At 38.4% G+C, this 25,606-nt stretch overlaps 1 protein-coding gene across 2 annotated transcripts in view; it reads left to right on the forward strand.

The window, feature by feature from the left end:
• Positions 1-25,606, forward strand: part of GALNTL6 (polypeptide N-acetylgalactosaminyltransferase like 6) — a 491,382-nt gene that overhangs the window by 178,671 nt on the left and 287,105 nt on the right. For both annotated transcript variants that reach the window (XM_081999759.1, XM_081999760.1), the window contains one exon: positions 18,267-18,405. In XM_081999759.1, the coding sequence (XP_081855885.1) occupies positions 18,267-18,405 (139 nt within the window). The remainder of the gene's footprint in view (positions 1-18,266; positions 18,406-25,606) is intronic.

Consider the following 25,606-nt stretch of genomic DNA (forward strand, 5'->3'; position numbering starts at 1 on the left):
TTATTGGAGCTGATATGTCATGCCATCTTTTTGACAAGAAATCAGCATTTAAACTAAGAGTTGTTTCTATTAATTTATTTTTCTCTGGGAATACAGATGATGACATGCCTTGATGAAGAATATGCTTAATTTGCATTAAAAAATATGAGAAGTGTAAACAAATGCAAATCTTACATCTGTCATCATTTTTGTTTCAGCAAGCAGCAAACAATGTCTTATGTATATCAGAAGAACATTCTTGCATTGCAGTTCAGAGTTGTGAGTGCACCCTGTGTAAATGCAGCTTGCATAGTAATAACCTAGGTAGCTACCAGTATGCATATTAGTCCAGCTACAGCAACACAGGTTGTGTCAGGGCAGTGAAAGTTCCCCTGATATTGCCATTTATGAGATACTGACTTGGGAAGTTTTTTCATTTCATCAGAGATTTCCCTCTTTCCTTCGGTTGTCTGGGAGGGCTCTGAAGACCTGTCAAGATGTTCATTTCAGGAGCATGGCAACTGTTGTGGAGCCAATGACCAACTGATTTTCCAGGCTTCCTGTGCAGAACCAGGAGTCTGAGATCCCTGAATGCTCTTGTGAGTGATGAGATTCACAGGAGAGAGCCATGAAGGCCTAAGGTAGTAATTCAAAAGCACCCATGAGAAGAAATTCTGATGATTCCTATCTTTATGTCCTGGGTAGTGAGACTGAGAGTCCTGGAGAGTCAATGTTATTGTTACTCCATTTATGAAGCTTATTGTCTCTGTTTCCCTCAAGAAATTCTCAGCTGTATGTGCTCATGAGTTATGAGTAATAGCAGTAATGATGAATTACAGCTCTTCTCAGATAAGAGGAAGGATTCAAATGCGTAATTCTTCAGCTTTTAAAGAAGCACGGATTGTATGCTTATATTTAAATATGGTGCGATTTCTGATCATGAAAAGCTATTTCTAATCACAAATGATAGCTTTCCCATTGTAAAATACGGCAAAATACTGAAAAAGCAGAACTGGAGGAACAGAAAAATGGAAACTTTCCAGCTGAGCAGAAGTGACAGAAAACAAAAAATAAGGTTTAATTTCTGAAAAAAAAGTATTAATAATATTAATGAAATTAATAGCCTATAAAGTGATGTAGAAAGATTGCATGCTGCAAGTTCTATAGTAGGTTTTTGTTTTAAATTTCTGTTTCCCATTGTTTTGGAAAGGAAACATTTCAAACTACTGTACTTTAAATACTGTCCTTTTTTTTCTTTATAATGGTTTGAAGATATTTTTGACTACTTGCATGTGTATGCTGAAATGATTATGTTCTATGAGGGGCATTGAAAATTCAGTGTAATTGAAAGCAAATTTCTGAGAGAATGGTAACAGGTGAGGAGCTGTGTTTATAGCACTAAATATAAATCTATAAATGCCTTTGTCTTCAAAAGAAGTTGGTTAAGGAATTGATAAAGTGAATTCTAAGATGTGGCTGTCAATACTTTGATGTTTGACTGTTGAGCCATTTTGCTCCTGTCTGCTAATAAGATCTCAGAGGAAAAATCTTTTAGAATATACTGTATCACCCAGTGGTTATCCCAGCAGTTATAGGGCCATTTGCACAGTCTCCTCTTCATATATCTAAATAGCATGTAGAAGCCTTAAGTGGAGGGAGGGATTGAAGATTTTAATTCTTTCCTATATTCAGTATAGTCTTTACCTTTCTGCTGCTTCAAAATGTTGTCTTGACCAGGAGAAGGGATTTTTAAGATCTTGACCTTTACATGCCTCAGTGCAGGCATTTCATAAAGATTAGTTCTATAAACAAACAGACAGTATGTTCTGTAGTTCTACAAACAAACATTCATACAGATTAGTTATATAAACAAACTAAACAGGGATATTGAAAAAGACGTGAACTGTGTATGTTTGTGATGAAAAGGGGAAGTAGAATGAAACTATGTTCTTGCGGTGGAATGTTAAAAGGGCACAAAAAAGAATCAAGAGTGCTTTTGTACAGCAGTAAAAAGTAGTGAACACCTGAGTTTTGGCTTCTTTGTACTGTAAAGAAATTGTGCACTGGTGATTTTTTTTCCATCACTTCTGTTCAAGAGTTTTTGAGAATAAAGTGCAATAGAATAATTCCCCCAAACTTCTGTGATTAATATTTATCATTTTGAACAGTGCCCATTCTTAAGTTCAGAAGAGCTTGTCAAAGCAAAGCCTTGTGCCAGAGTGCCTCTAGAAGATATGAGGTAGCATCATACAGATAGCAACATTAAATGTAATTCCCTATTGGTTATGAAAAAATTAGTTCTGTGATACTGATACAGATAAGTATAATCGAAGTTGTGCAGGGAAAGAAGCGTGTATTAAAATGGACAGTCTTCTAAAACAGGTGGCTCGTTTGCAGGGAGCATTTGAAACGAACAAACGGCTGAGAGACCTTCAGACTAGACCTGTGTGTGCAGAAGGAGGAGGAGGGTCCTATAGACCATCTAAATTGAGTTGGTTGTTTCTTGTGATAGGTGTAAGAATGATCAAGTTTGTCAGTTTGGGCAATTACTGCTTCACTGAGTGGCACAAAGAAACATTGTTTTTCGTTGTATTTCAGTTTCCAGGTGTTGCTTGTTTTGCTATGAAAATCCCAATTCAAAGAAGAAGGGGGAAATGAATCCTGACTAAACTGTGGCAAAAGAGCTGGAACAAGTACTTGACAGCAATTACAGCATATCAAGACCATACTTTTCAATTCAGAAGCAATGACAAAAGGGAATTTTTCCTTACTACTTTTGTGTTATCTTTTAAGTTTAAAACATGGAATAAGCTGCTGTCAACCAGGTTTAAAGACTATTTCTTTTAAAGATTTAAGGAAGACATTCCTTTAACCTGAATCCAGGTCAAAAGACCATAAGAGTAACTTCAATTTTAAAGGTTTTCCAAACGCTTGACCAAGACTTTTTTTTTTTGTCTAATCTACATAATACTTGAGAGAGTTTGCTATCAGCATAGTATGCAGGTGCCACATATTACCTGCACGCTAGTCAGTAACCTTGCATGTTACAAACTGCATCATCTAGAATAATCATAAGCACAAGCACACTATTCCAAAGAAATTAGAAAGCTCTTCACACTCTTAAAATTTGCCAGTTGCTTTCCTTAACATTGCAATTTTTAAGGATCTTCAAAAGTTATGTGTTGCTGCATGATACTATCTGTGTGCTTCTATTTGACTTGATATTGTAAACTTAGTTTTTTTCATGTATAGAAAATACAGTTTAGCAGAGGACATAGTTAAATTCACCAGCACGGTTTTGGAGTATTTTTTAGCCTTTTGGCCTTCAAAAGGCCAACAAGATGTTTGGATTTAACAATCATTCCTAAAAAAAACCAGTAAATTGTGCCTATGTTCCTGTCATAGCATTTTTCTTTTGAGGATATGACTTAAGTTTGCATGTACAAAAGTCTAGTATAGTTATTTCAGTGCAGTTTCTGACTGAAATATGCGTAAGGTGACTTTCCTTTCTTTTCCTTCTTGTTTTCATTAAACAAGCTGACAGAGAAAAATTAGTGGAGTGATGAAACAATTTGTCTGACATCCAGTCAATATATGTGAAAAGGCAGAGATATATGATTGTTTTGCTACAATTTGCCTTATAGACACTAGCTCATCAAATGATGTTCTATAATCAGTGCTTCACAAGGAACACAGCTACCTTTTGGCTGTGCTTATGTGACACAAAGTCGTCTGCCCTCCATGTTTGCAGTGGAGCGGTATCTGGGAGAATCTGTCCTCCTTCTAACAAAAAGAAAGTAAAAAAAGAAACCACATTTCTAGGAGTGCCATTTTGTTCTGCCAACCTGAGTGAAAGTTCTACTGTCAATAAGCTGGATACAAACTCTTTTTTTCAGGCAATCTTACCTAAAAGTCCTTCAGGTGATGTTGAAATGTGAATAGTAAGACTTGCCAGGAAATTCAGTGGAAAACCAAACTAACTTTAATGCTCAGATTAAAAAAAATAGTCAAGATACGCATTTAAATGGCATTATCAGTATTCTTAAAACATGGAGACAGTCTTGCTTTCGCTTTTTCTCAATTTACTCTTAGGAGAGGTTTATATCTTTATATTTTTAAATGATAGCTAAAGTAATTTCAGTTTACCCTGGCTATTGCTTCTGTTTTACATGCTAATTAATTGGATAGCATGTATGTGTTTTGGAAACTTCAGCCAGTGTACATGAGGCTACTGGTACTTCTAGTTGCTCCTTGCATTGTTGTTCCATGGCAGCTTAAAAATGGTGAGACTGAACCTGAAGCAGAGTACTGGTGTATAAATCGCAGAAGAAATAGCCTCCAGAGGGCAGGTTGCAGACACTAAAAGGATGCTGATTCCTTTGAACTCCCAGGTCTGCTTTCCTGCTCTTTTGAGAAAAGGCTATTCTGGTTATTGAATACTTCGAGTAACTCTTCAGGGAATTTTTTTAGTTGAGGGACTAGTCTAATTTTAATATTGTCATGCAAAAATTAAAAGAAGCCTCTAAATAAATAACATTTTAGTTTATTTGGGTTTTTGATCTATTTTGTTCCCAGCTTCTACTAAAGCATTTATACTGGGAAGAAATCCAAACATCACATGCTTCAGAAAGAAAAGTGAAAGCTGTGAGGTGTTCAAGTCTAGAGAGCTGACATTTTAATTAGCTGCTATTAATCAGTAAGTTAAGCAAGTTGCTAACATACTGCCACTTCGGTATGGTATTTAAATGACTTTTTTTCCCCGGTATATACAAACTTCTTTAGAATTTGTAATAGACTGTGATACAGACCATGTCTTCATCTGTTTTTTTCTGAGGAATCTGAAGTTTTACATGGAAGTTATGAGACCCTAAGCATTTCTTGGTAATGTCATGTACTCAAATAACATTTTTTCATTTTGTATCTGTTTTATTTAGTGGATAATAATTACATATCTCAAAAATGCTAATAAGGATACAGCTAAAAGGACAGATTCTTGGCTACAATTTTAGCCTGCTGGCATAGATCAGTTCAGACCTATCATTTGAGGGAACCTTAATCTCACAGTTGTAAGAACTAAATTCAGGAGCTAAATCCCCTAAATTTTGAGAAGGTCCTGTAATGATAATCCTTGAGGGCAGCTGTCTCCCTGAATGCCTGGATGAAGAACAGTTTGTTTTCAAATATTTCTTGGTCAACTGGTACAAACGAAATGGAAAAAAGAGAAGGAAAGGAATTGTTTGGAAGGTTTCTCATTGCTTAGTGTAAAACCTGAGTGTACCATGTAGGGATGGTTTTTTGTTCATTTGTGTATTTTTAGCAAAGACTCTTAAAGGCATTTTAAAGGATAGATTATTTCAATAAGCTTAAGTGTATTTCATGCATTTTCACAGACCATCTGGATGATGAATCTTTTGTAAAGGAAGTGAGCTCATTACTAGTGATTTCTGTGAGCAACAAGTCTGATTTTAGCAAAAGCATCATGGATTTTGGAAAATGTATTCTGAAATTATAACTAAAACAAAAAAAATAAAGACTCAGTAATTAGAATGAGTATAAAAAATTGAAAAAATTTTGAAATGCCAAATGTAACCTTATACAGAAGGTCTTCAATGTGGATATATTGGGTTTGTGTGGCAAGATTTTGGTAGGGGGGCTGCAGGCGTGGCTTCTGTCAGAAGGTGCTAGAAGCTTCCCCTGTGTCCAACAGAGCCTATGCCAGCCGGCTACAAGACGGACCCACCACTGGCCAAGGCCGAGCCCATCAGCGATGTCAATAGCACCTCTGGGATCTCATAGTTAAGGAGGGGTGGGTGGGGAAACTGCAGCAGAACAACAGCCAGAGAGAGGAGTGAGAACATGTGAGAGGAGCAGCTCTGCAGACCCCCAGGCCAGTGCAGAAGGAGGGGCAGGATGGGCTCCAGGCACCAGAGCAGGGATTCTTCGGCAGCCCCTGGGGAAGACCCTTGTGAGGCCGGCTGTGCCCCTGCAGCCCATGGAGCTCCATGGTGGAGCAGATCTCCACCTGCAGCCCAGGGAGGACCCCACGCCGGAGCAGGGGGGTGCCCAAAGGAGGCTGTGACCCCATGGGAAGCCCATGCTGGAGCAGGTCCCTGGCAGGACCTGTGACCCCATAGAGAGAGAGGAGCCCACGTTGGAGAGGTTTGTTGGCAGGACACTTGTGACCCTGTGGGGGACCCACGCTGGAGCAGTTCATGAAGTGCAGCCTATGGGAAGGACTGACGTTGGAGAAGTTCATGGAGGACCGTCTCCTGTGGGAGGGACCCCATGGTGGAACAGGGGACGAGTGTGAGGGACCCCATGGTGGAACAGGGGACGAGTGTGAGGAGTCCTCCCCCTGAAGAGGAAGGAGCAGCAGAGACAATGTGTGATGAACTGACCACAACACCCATTCCCCGTCCCTCTGTGCCGCTGGTGGGGAGGAAGGAGAGAAAATCGGGAATAAAGTTAAGCCCAGGAATAAGGGAGGAGTGTGGGGAAGTTTTAAGATTTGGTTTTATTTATCATTACCCTACTCTGATTTTGGTTGGCAATAAATTACATTAATTTTCTCCAGGTTGAGTCTGTTTTGCCCATGATGGTAATTGGTGAGTGATCCCTCCCCTGTCCTTATCTCAACCCACGAGCCTTTCGTTGTATTTTCTCTCCCCCGTCCAGCTGAGGAGGGGAGTGACAGAGCAGCTTTGGTGGGCACCTGGCATCCAGCCAGGGTCAACCCGCCACGGTGGAATGTCAATTCTTAATCTAGTGTAAATCCTCCGTCATAACTTCTCTCAATTGTAACAATACACAGTGAGGCTTTTAACTGTTTTAATGATGTAGGTTTACTATTTAAGAAAGTACAGGAAAAACTAAATTAAACATGCAAAAACATTTTCTGCAAGTCAAATATCAAATAAATGCAGAGATGAATCAATGGCAACAAAATAGACAAGTACTTTTTTTTTCCTCTGGAAAATATGAGGAATTATGATTTCTTTCTGCTTTTTTAGTTTCAAATATACTTGACAACTTAGAAGATGGAATTTCAGGTAATGATTGTAAAACAAAGCCTACAATTTAAATTAATCTCTGCTTTACGTCCTCTTCTTCTGTTACCCCAGATTATGGCTAGGGAAGTGTATATGCTTGCTGTCTTAGCATGGTTGCTAAAGATCCACTCCCTTCTCAAAAACTGGATTTATTGAAGGGCTTTTGATCACACAGACAAAGGTAGAATTGAGAATTACTGTGTGCTGCATAAATACAACATGAATCTGCATAATGGAATTCTTAATTTTTTAATTTTTCTCAGCAAGAAAGACAATTTTAGGGACTTGCTTCATATACATCTGAAGGGTAAAGCTGTGTGCATGTAAGACTTTTTGGGTTAATACTTGATACCTTTTTTCTGTCTATCATAAAATGAGAAAATATTGTTTTGGTTCGCAAACAGGATTTTCAACTTGGATGTCTATCCTTTCATAATGTAAGTTAACTTTTGTCATTTATATAAGATTTTGAAAAACAGGGACTGTAATTTTAAAAGTTTGGTTTTCAAAATATATTATTGATTTGCTTCTTTTAACCCAGACATCAACAAAATGAACAAAAATTGGCAAATACTTTTGGCTGAATCTAAACAGCAGTTTTCAGCAAATTAACTTTTTTTTAAAAGTTCCCAATGGGCATATGCTGATTCCTGCTGAATTTTGCATAAATATCACTTTGGGATAAATATTGAATTGTGTTCTGTAGGTGATGAGTTGTCCTTTTGAATAGAAGATATTTTAAGCTAATGGGTTGAAAATCTGTTCGGTTCATGCCTGAAGGTGATTTTTTTGAGTCTCCACATCTGCCTCTGCTTAATTCCACAGCATATATTGACTGGAAATTTCAGTTGGCTTTAGTACAGAAAATTTACTCGAATTTGTGTCAGGGATTTGAAAAATAGTTGTCATTAATTAGAGTCCTGCTATTCTGAAAGGGGTGAATGAATGCCAGGGGATGAAAAGGGCTGTGTAGCACTGTGCTCATAGCAGGTCAAGCATTAAGTTTAGATCTCCTTACCACAAGAATGTCAGTCAGTCGTAAGGCTCTTTCAAATAAAGAACGTGTTTTAAGCCACAAAATGAATGGTAAAAGGCAATATTAATGATTGCAGCATTAGTGGTATCATAAGAAGAGGGAAAGGCAGTCACTGGGAAATGTGGGCGCGGTGAGTATGTGCAGCAGTGTATGTAGTATCAAAACAGTTTCCAGAAGAGTAATGTGTCCGATTTGCCAAAAGAAAACATGAAAAGGAGAAGAACATTGAGATTCAAAGTGTTACTTTGGGTGCGGTAGAAAAAAAATGCATTATGTTTTATGTAAAGCAGAAGGACTTAGGTAGACCAGTCCCAAGAATGTGACATAACTTGAGTTTCAGTTGTTTATCTGCCATAACTATGCCCTGGTATATCTTAACATGTTAGTACAGTTCGCTGGGCGTATATTGCTTGTCTTGAGGATAATTCTAGTATCTCTAATTTTGTGGGGGTGCCTGTTTTTTTATTAAACGAGGTAAGTATTTGCATACTCAGCTTCAGTTTCATATTAAACAAATTATCATTTGAGAAATATGCCAATGTGTTTTATAATGTATAGATCCAAGTGGACCTGAAAAAGCAATAAAACACATATATTCTACCTGAGGAAGTTACCTTCTTGGCCGTGAGCGTGCAAAATGTGCTTGCTTATGAGCACTTTTCTCAGCTTTACATTAGGAAGAAGGATGGCCTTGTCACTGAGTCACCGTATGGGGAATCAGGTGGCATACTTCTTGTTCCTGGGTCTGCCTCAAACTTTAACTGTGAATATTTACTATCTCCATATGTAAGAATGAATTTTATCTATCTATTTATTTATTTATTCATGGTAGGGGCCTTCAGGCTAAATCTAAATTTGCTGGGAGCTGTGACAGCTCATGTAATCTTTCTGTGTACTATACGCATCATGGAGCAGTGCTTCTAGTGGGAGAGTGACTACGCTATTGCACACTGTTGACTCATACATAGCTAAATTAATTTTTACAGATTATTCCATCTTTGTGCAACAGCCACAAAGCCAGCTTCTAGAGCTAGTTTAGGTTGAATTCATTAAAAAAAAAAAAAGAAAAAAAAAAGAAAAAATTGAACTCCTATTAATAGATTTGTTCTGTGGAGCGTCCTGGTTGTTTTCCTGTGATAGTATGCAGTAAATGGCACATGGTTATAATACATGTTACAATGAGGAAAAAAAGCACGGGGAGGGAAGTCTAGTGTTAATTACAGCTATCATTTTGTATTTCTGGGCTTTCTAAAACTATACCTATGCAGCTGCAATTCTGCATTAACTTTGTGGAGCTGTTTAGATCCTGTATATACCATGTTAGTAACACTTTAGTTAGAGCTTTTCCAAGAGATGAGCTTGGACACATGCATTTATTAGAAGACCCACTGGGACTAGAGACTATTAGAATGCCATTCTTGATGCAGTTTGTGTAAACTAATTTATTTAGGCACTGAAACAAACACCTTACCACTGTTAGTACATTTTTTTTTTTCAGGTAATCTTGTGTCATAGTAGATCCTTTTTATCCTAGCAGGTCATTCAGTTACTAAACCAAACTGTGAAGTCTTTTTTATGGTTGAGTTCTGTTTCTTACATGCTTGCTCATTCAGTGTTTGGCGCCCATTAATGGTCTACATGTTCTAATGTTAAATGAACATTCTGGTGGCTGTGGCATTTGGTGATAAGTAGTTAAACTAAATAGAAGATGTACTGTGCATCCCTTGGCTACAGAGTTATGATTAGATTCAGCTCAGCCTGCAGAATGTTACTGAGGATATTGCTGCTCTGCTGCAGTGATAGAGCAACTCACATCAAAACAGTATGTGTTGCTCCTTATCTTGCATTGTACACTGCGGCATTCTAAATACACTGGACATACCAAATAATATGGTCTTTTTTCTTCCTTTTTTTCCTAGACTTAATTAAAGTGGGAAAGAGGGTAGAATGAGTCTTTCTGCCTGCCAGGCCATTGTAGTACTTGCAGCAAGTGCTAAAAGCTATAGAATTAAAAAAAAAATATTCTTATTTTTATGAAGTGTTTGTTCAAGCCTTTGTACAATTTACTTTTCAGAGTTCATATGCAGTCACCCTTCGGCTGAAACACAATGCCACTGGTTAACCTCATGATGTATTTTAAAGCAATTACTTTCCCCACATACACTGTATTTTTACTCTGCAATGCATATGTTGCAAATTCAGAGGCTGCATTTTTAGTGTTTCAAATGGATGAAAAAGGTAAGGGATACACTACTCTAATGTTCCATAAAGCACAGGCTATAGGATTTAGGAATTAATTATTGATTGAGAAAATGCAGATACTTAAGATAAAGCACAGTGTCTTGATTTATACTGACCAAAATGGAATGAGTGTTATAAAAGTTATCATGAGCAGAGGTGGATTTTCCCAACTGCTGGCTGTATAATGCACCTTTTCTGCTAGGACACAACGGCCAACAGCAAGGGCCAAGTTGAAATTTAAAGTGATATCTAGTTAAATGCCTGGATACCTGCAATAATTAATCTCAAGAACACTGAGCTAATTTTTTCTTCTTGCACGTTAGTTAACTCAGCAAATGATATTTTATTAAAGATAAATAAGTAACATATAAGGGCTAATTCCTTAAGTATTACAATAATAATTTTGCAGTCATTTTTGGCAAGGCAACAGCTAGGCCAGCTGATTGTTCCCCACTCCTGAACTAAAACCTTCCTTACTTTTGGGAACTGTGGGTTCCTGCGATGCAACAAGGCCCAGTTCAAGTTGCCAGAGCTTTGGTGCTGTGACCTGGGGCTTCTGCCGCTCTGCCAGCCATTGCTGTTCCGTGCTTCACTTGCTGTGCTGCTTCATTCTTCTGCTCACCCCCACTACTGCTCTTCTCATCTTTTAGCTGCCCTGCCTCACCACTGTGTCTTTTGGTAGCAGTTTGTGTTGCTTCAGCTTTTAAGAATGAAGCACTACCATGCCCGTAATGTGTACAGAAGTTATGATCTTAGATTAACGTGAAGAATCCGCCCAGGACTAGTTAGTCTGTGGAAGTCTGGAAATTATGACTAAGGCAGTTAAAAAGCAGTACTTTACAATTTTTTTTTTCACTTTGATATGCATTTCTTTTTACAGAAATGCTTCTCAAACATAGTAAGACCACATATGTAAAAAGTACATTTCAGAGGTTCCATTTGTCCCTTTTATCTCCTCTTCTCTCCAGGAAATGCCCTTCCTTTATCTACCTCCTACCCAGAATGGGCTTTCTTTTTGTTGAGGTATGAGGAACATATCACCGCTATAAGTATAGTTCTCATTTCTATGTTAGCCACGGGTTCCTTTCGTTTTTATCTCATGGGAATGATAAGCAAACAATACTCTAAAGATCCAGCTACAGCACAGTATGAATGTATGCTTTTAAACTTTTTAAGCAGCACATTCTTTTCTCTTCTCTATTTTTTTGTTGTTGGGATTTGGGTTTTTTTTCAGTTCTGGATGTGAGTAGGCAGACAAATAACAAAATTTAAAATTATGTCTTTTTCTCCCTTCTTCTCCCACCCTATGCTATTTGTATAATGCCATTCCTGAATAGAGAAGCGATTTCATTCATATTTCTCCTTCCAACTGTCATGTTACTGTAGCAGCAACGTGGAAAGGACAAGGCCTCATATTTGCTCCCAATAACATTTCTATACCACTTAGGACTGCATGGTCCATGAAAAGAAAACCTGTATAAGCTATGGGCATCAGAAGGCTAATAAGGAATTTGAATGCTTTCTACCACAAAACTGGAGTGAATTTTGGATTGTTTATTTTCCGTAGTAGCTTGATATTGAAATGGTAATAAATAAACTTTGTTATATATTTATAAATAAATTATTTCTTCTTGCTTGAAAATGTGTTGTTCAGGATTTCCTTGACAGGGTTTTTATTTTTCCCAATTGCGTATGTAAGATTTGATTACATCTGTGTCTGTAATGCTAAGGAAAAGCCTTTTATATTGCCTCAGACCTTGACAGTTATGTAATAAATAATTAAAAGTATTGTAAACCTTACTTCAGTGGTTTTCCAAGCTGTTACTAGATAGAGTAACAAAAACAAACAAAAAAATAGGTATTTTTAATCTCATTTCCATTGATGTAAAATCAATTAAATTGCTTTCCTATAAATTAGGCTGATGAAGCTGTACAAATAGTGGGATACTCTGAGAAGTTTGGGAAAAGTAGAAGAGACTTATGATAAATATATTTCAGTTTCTGATACAAGTTTTATTGACTTTGAGGAAAAATATAATTCTCCCCAGTCTTTCTCCTGTTTCTCATAAAATTCATAGAAATTTAAGATTGGGATCAACCTCAATAGGTGATCAAAGTTGTGTCGATCATCTCTCTGAGGCACAGTATCATTTCTTTCTTGACTATATATAGATTCCACAGTTCACTGGATTGCCTATCCCATTATTTCACTAGTCATACAGTTCGAAAAATGTTCTTATTTTCTATCTGAAATGCCATAACATATATATACACACACATTTTTTACTACTTAGATAACTTGGATAGACCTATTTGATATGAAGGCAATTACTTGCATGTGAGGCATGTGTGGTTTTAACTTTCTCTCTCCATAACAAATTGAGAAAGAAAATTCTTTCATACATTTATTGAATTAGAATTTTCATACTTTTTACTGGAAATTAATACAAACATGCAAAACCACAAGAGGTATTTGTTCAAAGCAAGCAGTTCCTTTCCTAGGAGAAAGTGACTTGATAAAACAACTTCCTTTTCCCTCTTTTTTCCCAAGGACTGGTCTGTGCTAGTCCCTGACTTGACTCTTGAACTAATTTTAGATTAAAAAATGATCACCCATTTGTATTCAAAAGGTTTCAAAATACAAAATTTTCCGACAGTATGAGAACTCCACCAAGTGTAGATACTCTAGGAAAAGCCGAGACCTTTACTGTAAAGAAAAAAAAAGTAAAATCCAATTTTGTGCATTTATCAAATCACCTCTCTGTTCAAGATAATTTAACCAATATTTTAGCAGATGTGCTGCACCCCACCATCCTGCATGTGAGGATAAGGAAAAATAAGAACATTATTTTGTTTCTACTCAAATGGAAATTCACTTCCCAAAAAAGCAGAATGTGGTGCTAGTCTGAATTGATAATCTGTTACACTTATTAATCAAAACACTATGAAGTCCATCTCCACAGCGCAAGACGGCAAACTTTTATACAGCTGTGCATTAGGAAAATTCAGAAATTATGTAGAAGATACTACAGATTGCTTTAAACAGAGTTTTTGCCCTCTGGCTTGGCCAGTTGCACTCTGACTCCCTTATCAGGGAGCATAAAAGGTTATTGTGTAGAGGTTTATGTGGCAAGAAGGTGCAAGGTAATGTCTGACTCTGGTTTTATTGAGCTGATGATCTTTATTTCCCCTTTTACTTCTTACACTTTTGTTTTTGAAGCTGATGTGTGACTGCATTCATTTTGAATTTGTGTTCCTCTGTCTACCCTTGCTAAGAAATACAGTCACTCTCCCTCCATGGGAATTCAGTTCTGTATTGAAATATTGCTCTAGGATAAGATTAGATATCTGTTGTCCCCATGAGAACTTTCATGAGAGAAGATTGTCTCTGAGTTTATGTGCAATGTGCAAAGGCAACGTTGTACTAGATTCTGGATGGAATATTCAGGGGTGTAGATAAAATTCCTAATATATTTCTAGTGGCAGAATTATCTTATCCAAAATAATAAGATGCACTGTAAGTAAGAAGACTTACTTATTTGTAGGTTCATGTATTAAAATATACTCCTTTTATTTAGAAAAGCATTTAGCACAGGGAGAAGTCTTATTCCCTATTACAAATGTTACCGGATTAAAGAATGCTTGAATGCTTCAATTAAAGGGTGCGCTTAAATATTTTTGCGAATTATAGTCTTGACTTGGTGTGACTGTGAATTGTTGCCTGAGTAAACTAATAGCAATGAGTATAAACAGTAAAAAATTCAGATTGTACACAGTTCTTCCCCACAGACACTGTGTGGCTTGTGTTCTTTATCCACTTAGTTTCCTGTGTTAAGATGTCGAGCAATTCCTTAACTTCCTTTAACTTACATGGCAAAACCAATCTTTTCTACCATGCATATTGAATTATAATAAATGTTCATCTGAATTATAAAAGCAAACCCTCAAAAGAAAACTCAAAAGACCCCGAAACCAGAATGTGTTGCAATGTGTTTTGTTGTTTATAATTTTAAGCAAGGTCCCCTATCCATTGCATGCAGAAGTAGTGCAGACCTCCTCGTATTGCATGTTCAAATTTATTTACAGCTGATACATTTTGCCAACAATACCCCTGTTCTTTTTAATGAGACACCTGGCACCTGTACCAACATGGCTGATCCGGAGCCATTATTCTGCTCTTACACATGTGCATTGAGTATACAGAGTGGTTTTTTATTTTCTTCCTCACTCCAATACTCTTCCTTTCATGCCATCTGCTGAACAAGAGGGTTTATTCTCCTTCTGCTGTATTTGTATTTAATATTAGCAGAAGACGCTTTAACTGAGGTTTTCTTGAACTATCAGTTATCACAAGTTGTCAAGCATAAAACTTAAAACCTTTAGGGATAGGTATAGAGTGTATTGTTTCCGAGGAGACGGTAACATCCTTGAGTGGGGCTGAAAAAGCCTTATAGGCCATCTGATATTTGGCACCAGTACTTTATCTGAATGACTATAATATCTTACTTTACCATTTTTTTATCTGAATATCTATGGAGAAGCATTTTGAGATGGTGTATTAAAACCCTTACAGTAACACTAAGCAATGTAGAGGTGTCAACACCGAAACCATTCTAGTGTTTTAAGAAAAAAAAATCCAGCATATTTTCAAAATGTTGCTTACATTGAGTACTCAGTTAAAAAACAGTGTAATAACTCTATAATCACAAAGGTTAGACAGAACTGTATGAATTAAACAGTGCTGTTAGGGTTCCCATGCAATGCAGCATTCTGATGGGATTTTTGGGCCCAGGTTGAATGTATGTGTTGCTTGCATGCTTTGGGGGGTCTTCCCCTCCTTTCCCCTCTCCTTGAAATATAAAATCTAAGTAACTGGACTAAAACTTCTGATTGTCCTTAGTTTGTGGGGTTATTTATGCTGCAATTGTAAACCAGTCTCAGAGAGAGTTAGTATCAAGTCTTAGTGCTGGGTTGGTTTTATCCATGACATTTGGGTGAGCCCCCTTTTAAACCCAAGGAGGCCAAAAATTTACCATCAGGCTTTTTTTACTCTCTCTGGTCCCTACAATATTTTATAGGCCTGATGTACTTTCTGAATTGCTATTTTGCCTTCAGGCAGAACAAACAGCGTAACAGCGCTTATATCTGTCTATCACTGGGTCTAAAGTAGCTTTCTGTAGCCAGTAACGGGATATTAGACTCTTTCACGCTCTTTTTCAACAGCATTTTACTCTTCTTGCATTGTGAAGTTTGCCTTTGTCACTCTGGCATTTTAGGTAAACTTTTGATAGTCCAGCTCCAAAGCGGTGTGCAGTGATGGCAATTTCCATCAGTCACCTAGGAAAGCAAATCAGTGACAGAAGAGAGTTTTAATGTGCTTATGATAATTTGTAATGATGAGGAGACTCATACATGGCAATTTTTTGTAGAAAGGGAACCCTTCAGGCCTACTGTTTATCAAAAGTTGTACTTCATTTTTTTTAATACTTATCTTCTAAGGACTCTATTTCTGTCCTCCCAAGGTCACTCATAAGAAATTATCTCTTTTTACCTTAGCTCTTTTAGAGAAATTACATCAACTACTTTCAGCTGGATCTGGTAGATGACCACCTGATCCATAGCTAATCAGGAGGAGCTGCAGGGTGAGAGAGCAAGCAAGCAGCTGGGAGAAATATCCACAGGATTCATAAAAACTCACAAGCCCCTATTAATGTTCTATGTGTATATTTTAATATAGTGCTAGGAAAGAGTAATGCTTCACAATTTCTACTGCACCCCATGGCCCAACTTAGTGTAAAAGTGCAAAAGCAATTTATATACTGCAATTGGTCAAATACTTTTGCAGCATGGTATGAGAAAGTTCAGCTCGTTCCTCTAGGTAACAACCATGATATCTGTTCTTTTGGCTTATGCACAGTGATAGTGCTCCATATGCAGTGAGGAGGAGTGGAAAACAACTTTAAAAGTACTTGTCTTCAGTTTCACTAGCAGGGGACAATATGAAGAAACTGTAATACTATGAAAAATATTCATCCACCAACATGGACTCCTTTAAGAAAAGCAAAGCAAATAAACCATTTTTCTTAATACAGGGTGAATAGCTGGAATATACAGAGAATTATATTGTGAAATCATGAATTAGCAATAATATGTCTTATCATGCAGGTAATTTATCCTGGAATTGCCATTATATTAGTACCTAGCTAGATAAATCTCTTATTAAAAGCAAATTAAAATAGGGTCTTTGTAAACCCTATTTTAGTAGACTTTGGGGTCTACTTGGCATATATGGTGAAAGAGAGGGGCTAAAATTTCTCATGTCTTTGATTACATTAGTTTATTACTGTATTATGAAACAGATTTGATATAAATGTACTGTTGAATTTTGAGTAGTACTCTGGTCAGCTGCTTCTTTAATATTATAGGAGCCCCCCATATTTAGTATGAAATCATAAAGATTCACATAGAATCTTAGTCTCAGATTTTGTATTATGTCAGTGTTATGTGCATTTGGGGGATATTTGAAAATAAGAATGACAAGATACCTGTTATTAATAAAATAGCATAAAGAAAGAGCTTTTCATAGTACAAACTAACTTTTTTCCCTTGTAAGTAACATTAAGTGTTTTCATTAAGAATTTAAATTTAATTGCAATGCACAAAGTTTGGGATAAAAAAATTATTATTTTTATCTGAAAAAAAGTCTAAAATTTAGTAACTACAGCACCTTTAATTGCATGTTCTACGTTTTTAATGGGGGGGGTGTACACACCCACAATATGAAATAGAGCATTGACACAGGCTTGTGGGCTTTCAGAGCGCCACTGGATGTTGCTCTCAGCTTGCAGTTGCTTTCCTTTCAATCTCTTCCTGCAGCTGCTCCTGATTAGCTGAGGATCAGGTGCCCTTGGTCACTTATCAAACCCAGCTGAGAAGTTGATGAATTTCTTTAAAAGAGGTAAAAGAAGTTTTCTTATGAGTGGGCTTAGAGGGACAGAGAGGCTATAAGCTAGCCAATTAGAGGTAGAGGAAAGTGTATCTTCTTGAGAACCTGAGTAGGCATGAAAAGCTTAGAAACTCTAAAGAGTTCATCTACTGCAAGAATGAGAAGGATAAAAATAGTTGAGAAGAACTGAAGGCTTTTATGTTCTCATTTTCTTTGAAGTGTTTTTGTTTGTTCTCTGCTCTCTGACTGTAAGAGATAGAGGTATAGTTGCCTGAGGTAGGTACTAAGCAAGCCAAGTGACTGATGATGAGAACTAACTTGGGAATAAAAAGCTGGAATAGAAAGTCTGTGCTTTGCCAGGGAACAAGCAAATGATTTCTTTAGGGAACCAAAGTGACCAGTTTCTGAAACCAAATCAGCAGTGCTGAGATATTAGAAGCACTGAGTACATCTGTCTGGTCACTTGGTGTGCAAGGGTGTTCAAGGAGCCCCGAGCAAAACATTTGGTTTCCTTACCATGTGTTCTGGAAAGTTGGACATCCTGAACTTCAATGCTAAAGTTGCTTTGGAAATGGTGAGTGGGGAGGAGTGCTAAAATGTAGAGCAACTGATTAATCAGGTTCCTCGTATCAGTTAAAAGGAATATTGCTGGAACTGATCCATTTGTTTATAATTTTGCTATGAAAGCTTGATTCTGATGCAAGAAGGTCTTACCTTAATTTACAGGTGAAATTTTTATGTATAAAATGGTTTTAAGTTGATTGTGTCTCTGGGAAGAAAGAAAGCTCCATTAATTGAGTGAATTCAGAGGGACATCTGAGTCCCATTCTGTGTACCCGCTTTGTATTTTTGTGTTGGAAGTAACAGGAGTATCGCTAAAGACATTGCAAAAAAATCTTCAGAGATGTTCCAGACCCAATGTACCAACTGAAGTCCAGTCAAACTGTTATTTTTGTCTTTGTAGTCCATTCTGTGCTATCAGTTTGAGGCATATAATTGTTTTGTTTCATTGTAGGGAAAGGTGAACATGGAAAGCCGTACCCTCTTACAGAGGAAGACCATGATGATTCTGCTTATAGGGAAAATGGCTTCAACATATTTGTTAGCAACAATATAGCACTGGAGAGATCTCTGCCAGACATCCGACATCCTAAGTATGTAAATTGTTTCCTGCACTATTTGATTTTAAGTTTTTATCTTTGTATATCTCTAAATAACCTGTTTTCCTGAAAGGTCAAATACAAATCCTCAGCCAACAAAAAGTGCCCATTTCATTAAATAGGAAATGGAAAATTTATCACTGTTGTTAAACCGTTTGCTCTATCTGTCTTTTAAATTGACATCTCATCTTACTAGTAACACATTAGGATTGTAAAAGGCCTCTTTTAATTGTGGAATTATTTCATGGCATTTCTGGTAGTGATTTGTTAGGCAGTGACAAATAACACTTAACATAGTTTTTTAGGTTTTCATTTGGTAATAGCTGCAGATCTGGGGCCAGGAGGGGGCAAGGTGACAAGTTGCATAAAGTTCTTGGCTAAACATTTGGACTGGTGTCTCCAAAAATGTTTCTTTTGTTTTTTTACATAAAAAGTGAAAGCAATTCAATAGCTACAGCTTATCAGATGCTGATACTACAGCTGATTTGTGCAGTATAGAACTATGTAAAAACTGAGCAATGATGAAATGCATGAGCAGAGTTTGCAGGGGTTGTATGATGGTATTGTTCCTTAATAGCAGTAATATCCTACAGAGAAATAGAATAAAGACTATTCTGGAAAATAACCACTGAGCTAAAAAGGGTCGTGCAGTTCTCGGCAAACATAACTTTCTTTTCATGTTCTCTAATTTTTGGCTCCCTTACGCGAAGAGTAAAGCTTTCTATTTGTAAGAGGAAGGGGCATGTATGCCTTTCTAGGCTTCAGGCTTTAGTCCTCTAGAGTCATTCTGAACTCTGAAGGGATGACTTGCTTTGTCTCTTTACATGATGTTTTTTCCCCTCTTTTATTCGGGTGTTATACAACTAGTGTATGGGGGAGAGGTACAGGAGTGTGACAAAACTAATTGTCTCCATGACTAGGCTTGTATTTTCCTCCAGATACAATTCCCTTTATTATACAATGTTTCAGGTTAAGATATCTGCTCACTTCTTAACCTATACAATTTTGCTGTGTGAATTAGTTTGAAATTCTTCAGGGAACTGAACAGAACTCAAGAGCTAGAAGGGAGTTCTCAGAGCGGGGGAGAGATATATGTTGAAAACTAAGACTTCTTGTTCTGTCAAATGTGGAACTGTCCTTTTCAAAGAATGAACAGCATATAAATGTTTGCGTAGTAAGATTTTAAAGAAGTAATTCACAGTGGAAACAAAAAATCTTTTGTTGGTGTTCCTTGTTTAATTGCCATGTTGCATTGTTTTGAGAAAAAGCTGTTTATCTGTTGATTTGTATATATTGGTATGGTTTGCATAGAATTAAGTCAAAAGAAATAACTTTTTTTAACAAGCTGTATGTTTTATATACTTCGCTTTTTATTTTGCCAAGTTACCTGAAATTATTTATAGAAAGAGTGCTTCCAAGAAATTTGAGTTCTTATGTACAGCTATACAGGATCAAAGCTGTGTTAAATTACATTGTTGGCATGATAAATATGCTCATCAAGCATCCTTCTCTGTTAGCAAAACTGCAGAGTATGATTACTAAATACAAAAGGAAGCCGACATGTTTATCCTTCCTTTTTTTTGTAAGTTGATCTTGTAGCAATTTGCTTCTCACCCACTACTGTCTGCACAGTTGGTGACATTTCCATGCGTGTCCCCAGAAGCGATGTGAGTGATGTGTTGTCAGAAGTGACATATTAGGAACAGGTCAGTGCTACGCCAGTCTTTCTCTGCCCGCCTCCCCCCCCCCCCTTCCCCTTGCACAAATCCTTTAGTGACTTTCACTGAAGTGTCTCTTTTGGGAAGCTTGAATCTTTAGGTATCTGCATCATTTTCATGTTCCAACTCAGCCAGATTACTATTTTGGTAGTGTTCCGAGTGAACTGACTTGTGTCATGTCCTTCTAACCTTCCTTATGTTAAACACTTGTAACACAAGTAGTCCATTAGTTAATTGACTGTATCACTTATCATCTAAATGTAAAGATAAAAAATGTTCTAGTGCAAAATTTGCATACTAAGTAGTATATTGATTAAGGTGACAAATCTGGCTGTGTACTTCTCATGGTTAGACCTTGAAGCAAGTCTATGTCTTGAACTTCCGAGAAACACGGAAGTCTGACTGTGTTTTCTGACCTACTGTCAGAAACAAACCCATCTCTCAGCTGCTGTGTGTTTAAATATGATGCAGGCCATCTCAGACTGCACTTCCCTTTTGGAAATGTGTCCTCACTTCAGAAGCATGTGTGAAATGTGAAGTAGTTCATACCTCATAAGGTTGCTTTCAGAGAAACTCCTTGGAAAACTATGTAACCTCTATGCCAGAAAAGGGTGTTCTTATTGAAATCATATTAGAGCAGATAATTCAACTGAGATATAGCAGGCAAGATGTAGTTTGGTCAGCTTCTGAGCATTGTAAAGGGGTTTTGCTTTGTGGAGCTTCTAAATACCCTTCAGCTTTTAACTATCTTCTCTTGCATGTTTGGGGGGGATACTATTATTACAGACTTTGAGGTTTTGATCTTCTGTCCCTATTTAGTTTATACCATTTGCACAGGGGCATATCTGTGCTGAAGACTAACTTCCTGAAAACATTGTCTAGGATTTGTTTTAAAGAAGCAAATAGAATGGTTTTATTGCCATCCCAAAATGAACCTTCAAATACAACAAAAACTGAGTGGTGAATCCTGTAACTTGGATCAAAACTTATTTAAATTGAAAGAGCAGATACAGTAGCTTCTATATTTATCTGTCTGAAATAACTTTATTTAAAATATTTTATTCCAAAGTCTTAGACCAAAGAAATTTCAAGTCCTGCTTCTAAGTGTTTGGTTTTCTGGGGTATGTGAAGATAGCAGATAACCAAAACTTGCTCTTTTTAATCCAAATGGAGGTTCTGCTTCTTGGTCCCTTTGGAAGTTGGGCTCGGGATTCGTGAAAGGCATCTGGGAGAGGGATGGATGGAACTAAACAAATCTTTAGATGATGAAATTCAGGTTTTCAACTTTTTGTTGTTTTTTTTCCTGTGAGCATGATGCATCTTGCTGAAATGCTTTAAATATATTCAGACTGATGCTTTTTTAATTTTTAAGACACTAAAATGTGTGCTCTGTAGAAATTCCTAGAGAAATGAAACAGTTAACTTCTATTTTAATGCTGACTTAACAGCTTCCCTTTGTCCGTAATATGTTTCTATTGCATCCCTTTAATATCTCCCATGCTTTTTTCTGTCTCTCATAACTACACTTGAAGAATTTTTTTTTCCATTTCTCAGTGGTCTTTGTCTTATTACTGTCCCACTCTCATGCAAAAGTCTTCTCACAGTGGATGCTCTCGCCAAGTTACATTAGCTAATTCTCTGTTCTTTGCCCATAATCATTCCCTGGCTTTAAGTTTTTTTTAAAAAATAAACAAAACAACTTCTAGTTACAAATAAAAATCTGAAACGGGACTATCATCTTGCTTCATTTAGTGTCAGGACTGATATAGTGAAAATAAGAGTTCTGCACACCTGAAGTGGAAGGCAACATTATGAGTTTTGGGTATTATTGAGAGTTGGCAATGTGATTACTATTTAAGAGTTAGAAGTGGTGTACCTATATGAAAAATATTTCAAAAGCCATAATAATTTTTTTTTTTTTCTTCTCACCTGCCCCATGCCACTTTCTGTATTCTGGAATACAAGAAGCTTGCTAGAGCTAGGAAGAACACTGGCAGTATTGTTTTCTATTGTAGAGAGGCAAATGCTACTCATTCTCATTATTTAATACAGCAGTTACCATTATTTTCTCAACATTATTAAATATTCTGCCATTTGTACCAGTTTTGTACACAAGCAAAACTGAATCTGATTCACCTTTTGAATAGTGTTCAAAATGTGAATTTAATGAGGCTTGGGGGAATGATTGCAATCATTTATTCTGAACAGTGAATATGAATTTTGTGGTGTATCCTGTTTTAAACTCCAAAGTCCTTGTAAACAAGAGCAAACAATTTTTTAGCTTTTCATTTTGAATTGGGGATTTCAAGTTAATTCGTGATACTGATAGAGTTGTGAGCATTATCATTTAAAGTCATTGCTTTTGGTATGTTTGTATAGTTTGATTTCAACAACAGGTCTCCTTTTATCTACAATTTGTAGATTAATTGTTGATAACCACAAATTAGATGCCCAAATCCTTGTTGGCTTACCTCAATCTATCACAAGAAATCCCATCCTTTTTAGGTTTCTTTGGGCATAGGTAGATTCATTTTGTACTGAAATTCTTAGCATTCATACTTTACACTAAAGATGCACAACCTAATTTTTGTCATGTCTGGTTTTCTGCCCATAAGGGCTGGAGTTAGTGTTTCCAAGCATTGACTGCTGGTCTTGCTGTTGCTGTGTGAAGTGGTGGCCCTTCGCCATCACTCCCAGCAGTATTCCTTTCAGAAGCCTGAGCTATGCTCATTTTTCTTGCATACTAAATTTCTTCACAAGCCTCAGAAGTAGTTCATTTTCTTATTCAAAGAAATACTGGTGTTTAGCTAAAAGCTGTGATATCATCTGTGTCCTGAACATTAATGAGTTTTTTTTTCTTTTAATATTAAAAAATAATCTTTAAACTAGATTTGAAGAGGGGAGGGGATAAAACCAGGCTCACTAGAGTTGAGCCTAGGGGTGGTGTGCCAGAGTTGAAAACGATAGCCCATCTCAAGTGCGTCTACACCAATGCACGCAGCATGGGCAGCAAACAGGAGGAGCTGGAAGCCGTTGTGCAGCGGGACAGCTATGACGTAGTTGCCATCACAGAAACATGGTGGGATGCTTCTCATGACTGGAGTGCTGCAATGGATGGCTGTAAGCTCTTCCGAAGGGATAGGCAAGGAAGGAGAGGCGGTGGCGTGGCTCTGTATGTTAGGGGGTGTTTTGATTGTATAGAAATCAATGATTGTAAAGACCAAGTAGAGTGCTTATGGGTAAGGATGAGGGGGAAGGCCAATGAGGCAGATATCCTGCTGGGAGTCTGTTACAGACCACCCAACCAGGATGAAGAGACGGATGAGACATTCTATAAGCGACTGGCAGAAGTCTTGCATTTGCTGGCCCTTGTTCTTGTGGGGGACTTCAATCTACCAGACACCTACTGGAAGTATAACACGGCAGAGAGGAAGCAATCTAGGAGGTTTCTGGAGTGTGTGGAGGATAACTTCCTGACACAGCTGGTGAGTGAGCCCACCAGGGGAGGTGCCTTGCTGGACCTGCTGTTTACAAACAGAGGAGGACTGGTGGGAGATGTGATGGTCGGAGGCCATCTTGGGCTTAGCGACCATGACATGATAGAATTCTCAGTTGTGAGCGAAGTAAGGAGAGGGGTCAGCAAAACTGCTACCATGGACTTCTGGAGGGCAGACTTTGGCCTGTTCAGGACATTGGTTGAGAGAGTCCCTTGGGAGACCACCCTGAAGGGCAAAAGGGGTCCAGGAAGGCTGGACAGCCTTCAAAAAGGAAATCTTAAAGGCGCAGGAGCAGGCAGTCCCCATGTGCCCTAAGAAGAGCTGGCGGGGAAGGTGACTGGCCTGGCTGAACAGGGAGATTTTGCTGGGACTCAGGGAAAAGAGGAGAGTTTATCACCTCTGGAAGAAGGGGCAGGCAACTCACAAAGAGTACAAGGATCTCATTAGGTCAAGCAGAGAGAAAATTAGAAAGGCAAAAGCCTAGCTAGAGCTCAGTCTGGCCACAGTTGTAAAGGATAATAAAAAATGCTTCTACAAATATATTAACAACAAAAAGAGAGGCAAGGAGAATCTCTATCCCTTACTGTATATGGCGGGGAACATTGTCTCCAAGGACGAGGACAAGGCTGAGGTACTTAATGCCTTCTTTGCCTCAGTCTTTAATAGCCAGTCCAGGTATCCACAGGGCATTCAGCCCCCTGAACTGGAAGTTGGGGATGGAGAGCACAATAACCCCCCCATAATCCAGGAGGAAGCAGTTAAGGACATGTTAAACCACCTGGACACCCACAAGTCTATGGGGCCTGATGGGATCCACCCGAGAGTACTGAGAGAGCTGGCGGAGGAGCTTGCCAAGCCACGCTCCATCATTTATCAGCAGTCCTGGTTAACAGGGAAGGTCCCAAAAGACTGGAGGCTTGCCAATGTGACGCCCGTCTACAAGAAAGGCCGGAAGGAGGATCCTGGGAACTACAGGCCTGTCAGCCTGACCTCCATACCAGGAAAGATCATGGAGCAGTTCGTCTTGAGAGTGCTCACAGGGCATCTGCAGGACAACCAAGAGATCAGGCCCAGCCAGCATGGGTTCATGAAAGGCAGGTCCTGCTTGACCAACCTGATCCCCTTCTATGACCAGGTGACGCACCTAGTGAATGAGGGAAAGGCTGTGGACGTTGTCTACCTGGACTTTAGTAAAGCCTTTGACAGCATCTCCCACAGCATTCTCCTGGAGAAACTGGCAGCTTGTGGCTTAGACAGGTTTACTCTTCGCTGGGTGAGGAACTGGCTAGATGGCCGAGCCCAGAGAGTTGTGGTGAATGACGTTAAATCCGGCTGGCAGCCAGTCACAAGCGGTGTTCCCCAGGGCTCGGTTCTGGGTCTGGTCTTGTTCAGTATCTTTATCGATGATCTGGATGAGGGGATCGAGTGCTCCCTCAGTAAGTTTGCAGATGACACCAAGTTGGGTGGGAGTGTTGATCTGCTGGAGGGTAGGAGGGCTCTGCAGAGGGATCTGGGCAGGCTGGATCGATAGGCAGAGGTCAACTGTATGAGGTTTAATAAGGCCAAGTGCCGGGTCCTGCACCTGGGTCACAACAACCCCATGCAAGGCTACAGGCTTGGGGAGGAGTAGCTAGCAGAAAAGGACCTGGGATTGCTGGTTGACAGCCGGCTGAATATGAGCCAGCAGTGTGCCCAGGTGGCCAAGAAGGCCAACAGCATCCTGGCCTGTATCAGAAATAGTGTGGCCAGCAGGAGTAGGGAAGTGATCGTGCCCCTGTACTCAGCACTGGTGAGGCCGCACCTTGAATCCTGTGATTGGTTTTGGGCCCCGCACTACAAGTAGGATGCTGAGGTGCTGGAGCGTGTCCAGAGAAGGGCAACAAAGCTGGTGAGGGATCTGGAGCACAAGTCTTATGAGGAGTGGCTGAGGGAACTGGGGTTGTTCAGTGTGGAGAAGAGGAGGCTGAGGGGAGACCTTAT

Source organism: Phaethon aethereus (genome assembly GCF_964289735.1).
Source record: "Phaethon aethereus genome assembly, chromosome: 4".
NCBI classification, from domain to species: domain Eukaryota; kingdom Metazoa; phylum Chordata; class Aves; order Phaethontiformes; family Phaethontidae; genus Phaethon; species Phaethon aethereus.